Source organism: Trachymyrmex cornetzi, unplaced genomic scaffold (genome assembly GCF_001594075.2).
Source record: "Trachymyrmex cornetzi isolate Tcor2-1 unplaced genomic scaffold, Tcor1.1 scaffold471, whole genome shotgun sequence".
Lineage (NCBI taxonomy): Eukaryota > Metazoa > Arthropoda > Insecta > Hymenoptera > Formicidae > Trachymyrmex > Trachymyrmex cornetzi.
In genome coordinates, this window is record NW_017299520.1 from 179,355 (window position 1) to 185,860 (window position 6,506).

Here is a 6,506-nt window from a genome sequence, read left to right on the forward strand (position 1 = left end):
TGTGCTCGTAGAGTCTCTGAAAGCGCTTTTTTTAAAATAAAGTTATTAATAGTTAGTTTCTGTGATGCATACTCGTTTTCTGCATTTTGTATCTTGCCGAAACGTGAATATATAGAAGATCTTAGCACTACTCAGCATTACTGAACACTTCTGCACTACTACTAGTGTAGTAGTACAGTAGTGCTGTAGTATAGTAGTGCCTCAAAATATAATGCCCTAGTGCTCAGTAGTACTTTTCTACAAGGGTGATAAGGTCTGCCTGATCAGGCGGAAGACGTTCCGGACGTTACATTAACCCTCAGGACCGAGTAGGATTTCCTCATCATTGCCTGATCAGGCATCAGGATATCTTTGTTTGGACCCTATCAGGACTCGTCTACAATTTCTACTCGGGATGGTCTTTGCGCTTTTAGAAAAAAAAATGTAATTGCACGTTATTCAATGCAGAACAAATAAAAAGAAAGAGGGAAAGAGCGTAGTAAAGCCTTGAATTTTTATTTGAAATATAGATAAGTAAGACCTATACATCATCCGATACTCTATTAAAAAAAATTTTTTTAATCAATAGAATCAATGCCTTTGACGGTCTTAGCTGGATCTTAAGTGCTAATATAATTCTGTGTGAATTTATATACTACATATGCAATCCTTTAAACTGCGCACCAAAGTGATTTTTCGGTTTTGAAATCCAAACTCTACTAAACTACCGCAATAATTTCGCGAGATAAATTGACTATCAATTTAACAATTTGATGCTTTTCCGCATCTTAGAATGATCTTAATAATACTGACATATTAAAATCTGTAAATAATTCTTATTGCGAAAAATATTACCTTGGCCGGGAGTCGAACACAGATGTCTTGCATTCCGTACAGGCATCCTAAACCTTTAAATTACCGAGGCTTTAGTAATATTCTTCGCAATAATTGGCATATGTAGAAAAACATTAAAAGCATTGATTTTATTGGTTTGTGTTCTCACATGTACAATCAAATAAGATTCAATATTTAAACCTTACCGTACCAATATGGGTAGTGACCGAGCGATTCCTATTCGTGCAAGTTTCTTTGAGTCTTTCGGTAATTATAAATTATACTACATTTTATTATTTTCCAAAATAAAGAGTCAATATTTATTCTAGAAAGTTGAAAGTACATTGGTGAATTTTTAGAGATTTTTTGAAGAGGTGAAAAAATAAAGAGATTCTAGTGACCCTTGATAGTATGGATGAGGCACCAAATTGTACATGGTACGGTAAGGGTTAATATTGATTAAATATTTTTTAATATTTTTTATTGTTAAGAAAAAAGACATTTCTTATTAGTTTGCTACATTTTTCCCTAATTCTTTTTTATCTTTTCTACATTGAATAAAGAGTAATTACATTTTGCAGCTTATATATTTCTAAATTTAGAAGTATAAGATATATAAATATATAAGCCATTAACCTGAAAATGAATGAAATTAATACTAAAATATTTGAAGTAAATTTTTCATTTCATTTATTGTTTCCTATATGTATAATTATTAGGCATAAATTCAGAAGGAAAACTCGATAAATAGGCATTTTTTTTTAAATTAAATTTCCAAAATATTTTCATGCTTTATCTTAAAAGATATAAAACTATAGATAGTGTAGATTAAAATAGTAATAAAAAAATTTATTGTATCCTTTTATATCTGATTATTTTTTTAAGATAAAAAAGAGCTTAGTATGAAATAATAAAAATAAATTGGATAAATAGGGAAGTTCCCCATGATCTTGACCTTGACATATGTTGTCAAGATCATGATCCTGAATAACCGTCAACAGATTTTAGCCGTTATTCAATTATTCGTTAAAAAGTTATTAAGAAGACAAATTTTTTAAATAACGTCTCTTTTCTACTATTTAGAACAAAAATTCTCTGCTTTAAAATAGATTTCCTGCTTTAAAAACAAAATTTTCTTTGGAAACATTTTCTTATATAATTTTCGTTTTTATATAATAACGCATAGGAGCGCACGACTTTCTACACTTCGTGTGGAAAGTCGTGCGCCCTGTAGCAAAGTAGGAAGTGTATGGAAGTTGCTTCGCGTGGAAAGTCGTACGGCCACTGAACTATATATAGGGGAGACCGGGCTGGTTGTCGTACGGGGTTGATTGTCAAAATGCTTATAATTCAAACAAGACACGACAAAAAAATCTCTTTTTTTGACTGTAGATAGTTGATATAATATTAATTTGTTGTGTAAAATGGTTTGCACCACAAGCATTGTACATATATATTATTTATAGCGATTTTTGAGAAAATGAAGTTGGTGAGTAAATTTTTGTAATCACCTATTTTGTTGTCTGACAAGTCTTTGGCATTATTAATCGTAATATCCCTGTATTCATAGAAAATGACATATCTTAGAAGATCTTTGCTACAATTAAGTAATCATTATTCTGACTAAGTTTGTGAATACAATCTCTTATATTAAAAATGGCTATGTGGGGTAGATTAACCAAAATGAGACGAAATTAGGTGACAATTAATTTTAATATCTTTAGAGGACACATTTTCAGAGAGAATATACTTACAAATATATTATATTTCATATAGATATATATTTTTTTCATTTTTCATATAGAAACTATGGTATACAAAAACAAATTACGTATTTTATGATTAAAATAACTATTTTATTTGTATTAATACTATAATTACTATTGTTTCTCAAAATATAGAACTGATATTAAAATAAAAATTGTGTTTTTTATATGTGTTGTCCATAACAAATATGCTACTGCCAATCCTAGAACGTGTGACAATCAACCCAGAACACGGGAATATTTTCGCAGCATCATTTAAAATTAAATAACTTATTTTTATGATATGAATTCACGAGTAATATTTTTTTTAATACCTAAAGGATGTAGATATATTGTAACGTATATAATATTTCAAAATCAGGCATTCACTTTTTTTTTAAAATCAATAATCAAAAACTGTGACAATTGGCCCCGGTCTCCCCTACACTGGAATGAGCATCGGGGAAAATTCGTGACCGCAACTGATCAGCTGCCATTTTAATTTGGTGCGATATTTGAGCGAATCAGAAGCGTTCGCGCGCACGTTGCGATCGATGTATCGATCGATGTACTATTGATGTATGGAAATCTATATGGACATGAATGGTATATAAACAAAAATAATATCACTTCAATTATTTTTACCGGTGAAACGAAAGGCCCTTTTTACTGCCCACACCCAAGCACACAGCACTTCATGTTGATGCTTTGTAGACAGTAACGCGATTTTATAATCCTTCAAATATAACCTAACATACGATAATCTTGCTGACATATGCGTCTTACTTCTTCTTTGCATGAGAATATGCAGAATACGAAAGTTTAAAAGAGTAACATAAACTCAATTGCGCGTTTGAAGCCGGTCACACTTTCCAAAAATGATGACGCAATAACACGTCCGATCACGCCGGTAGATCACCATCCCATATGCCATGTGCGTCTTACTAAAGAACACTAACCGTAAGTGCGCATGAGCACCTGAAAGCTTCGCTAAAATATCGCACCAAATCAAAATGGCGGCTGATCAATTGCGGCCACGATTTTCTATGCTTCACAACGGAGATGCCTATTCCAGTATATATATAGTTCAGTGCGTACGGCCCGTAACAGAGGGGGAGGTGGGGTGGAAGCATGGTGTAATAAAACTTGGGAGATGGGGTGGAAGTCACTTCGCATGGAAAGTCGTTACGCTTCAAAGCAGGGAGGAGGTGGGATAAAAATCGCTTTTTTGTTTTTACAGCAGGAATTTATTTTAAAACAGAGAATTTTTGTTCTATGTAGTAGAAAAAAAACGTTATTTTAAAAAATGTTTCTTCTTAATAACTTTTTAACGAATAACGAATGACGGCTAAAACCTGCTGGAGGTTTCTCAATATCATGACCTTGACAACATATGTCAAGATCAAGATCATAGGACAAAACTCCTCTATTCGATATAATTATCAAAAATTACATATGCGGAATAACACAATTTTATGTTAAATGATTTGAGTAACAATCAAGAATAGAAACTGTTAAATAGCAAATTTGGTTGGTAATAATGTTTTGGCACAATATAAATAGATATAATAATATAATTATGTACATATGTATTGATCAGCATGTCTTCAGTACTACATAGACATATGGCTATTATAAATTCAAACATGTATGTGACTTTAAAAAGATCCATGCATTATTAAAAACTTAAAAGATACTTTGCCTGTTTTCTAATGTTCAGAAATAGCTGGTAACAATTAGTAATTGGTTGATCATGTGGATGAATTTCTGGTCCCGTACTAGTAGCCTCGGTCGCTTCATTAGCAGAAACCGTAGCTGCAGCCTGTTGTGCTTCTTTACTAGGTTTCATTTTTCTCTTTCTAGGATGAAGCTCGACAGGTGGTGCTGGTATACCAGCGTTAGACATCGCTGAAGAAGTGGTTACCGAGATATTCTCCAAATTTTCCATACTGTTATCCTTTTGATTTTTCCCGGCAGCTTCTATATTTTTGTCCGATTTCTCCACGGCTATGTTACACTTCGAGACAATTCCCGTATTTGTGGATTCTGACGAATTAGTTTTACTTACATCGGATCCAACTATTTCTGGCGTAGGCGAGTGATGCCTTTGTTGCGGTGAAGAGTTATTCGAACGATCTATAATAGTATTAACTGGTAATGGTGATGAGGTAGAATAACCTCCATTACCAGACGAAGAAACAGCTTCTTTTGGTGCCGTGGAACCGTTATTACCATTTCCAGTCCTATAACAATATAATTGCAAGAATATATAATGCTATTTATGAATAACACAAATTATCCTTATTTAACATTCGAAGAACAATAAAGATAAAAAAATGATACTTGGGTGGCACTCGGGTGGGAATCTAAAAATAGTCTAACATAGGTAGTTTTCCCTAAATTTGATTTAAATTAAACATATATTACAAAGCAAGAAAAAAATCTAATTCAACAGGAAGCAAATAAATTTTTTAGCGTTCTATAATTTCGTATTAATATTTTTCGAAAGAGTAAATCTGAGTAACGTATTATTAGTTAAAAGAAAAGTGTCTGTTACTATGCAACATGTTATTTTGAATAATAGTAATTTGTTATATTAAAATGAATAGGAGAATGTACCACTTAGTGGACAGTTAGCAGACTTGACCCAATTCGTTGGACAAAGTGGTACAAAATTTTAAATTACCAGTTTTAATAAATATCGACAATAGGGGACCAAGTTTCGATGACCTTGATCTTGATATATGTATGTCAAGGCCCTTGAGTGACCTCCAACAAATTTCAACCGTTGCTCAACCTTTAAAAAGTATTAACAAAAAAATTTTGAAAAATGTCTCTTTTCTACTATATCAAACAGAAATTTTATGAACAATATTAAGAATCTTTATTTTAGACCGCATATGTGAGAAATACAATCAATACTAGAAAAATGCCTATTACGGTCGAAACGGAATACAAGAGATCCGGGTTCAAGTCCCGGCCGAGGTAATATTTTTCGCAATAAATTTATTAACACCCTAATAGAAACTTCATGTATTTTTTGAGAAGTTACTGAACAGTTACACCAACTTCTGTCTAGTAACTGAGAAGAAAAACTACTTAGGATCCCAATCAGGATGTAACGCTTTCCTTGCAGTTACTGCACATAAAATTTGCGTAAAATCTGAATCTAGTTACTGAATAGAAACACAACAAATAATGGATATTAAATTGATTTATAAGCAAGCCAATTGCTCATGAAATGGACAGTTTTGTCCTAGTAATATTTCATATTTTGTAAATGCTTGCTGATTGTAAAATTTTAAGGTTATGAAAGTCACAGTGCAGGAAATCTTTTGCACATAATATATTTTGCACTAAAAAAATATATTATTCTGTACTAAAAATAATATATATTATATACCAAAGATTTTCTGCATTATGACTCTTATAACCTTAAAATTTATTCTTATATTCGGATTACATAAATTATGAAAACTTTTATATCTTTTTTCAAAGAATTTAAAAACAAGATTTAAAAACTAACCTCAATAAAATTTGACAACGTTTAATTTCACAAATCTTTTTTTGCAATGACTGCACGCATAATCTAATAATAAATTTTCTACTAAACAGGTTTTACACTAGGAGTAAAAAGTTCATAAGTAATCAAATAATTCTCTCAGCTGTTTATCTCTCGTTTTAATTTTTATACATGCACATCATATATGATACGTGCATTATCAACTAAATTACTATATTACAAAATCTTGAAAAAAATCAGCCCAAATGTTGTATAGTAAACTAAATAAAACTTTACTCAGTTTTTGTCCAGTTTCTACGCATTATTTTAATTAATAATTTAATCCAGTGTTCGCGAGGATCTGCACATTTCGGGCCGATTCCGGCGCGCGACCCCCCTCACCCGTCACCGCACGGCCGAGCCGCCGGGCGCTTACGTGACGCTCT

At 32.0% G+C, this 6,506-nt stretch overlaps 1 protein-coding gene across 1 annotated transcript in view; it reads right to left on the reverse strand.

Moving 5' to 3' along the window:
* The window catches only part of LOC108765169 (serine-rich adhesin for platelets), a 142,081-nt gene that overhangs the window by 45,690 nt on the left and 89,885 nt on the right, over positions 1–6,506 (reverse strand). The window contains exon 3 of the mRNA XM_018513730.1: positions 4,261–4,801. Within this exon, the coding sequence (XP_018369232.1) occupies positions 4,261–4,801 (541 nt within the window). The remainder of the gene's footprint in view (positions 1–4,260; positions 4,802–6,506) is intronic.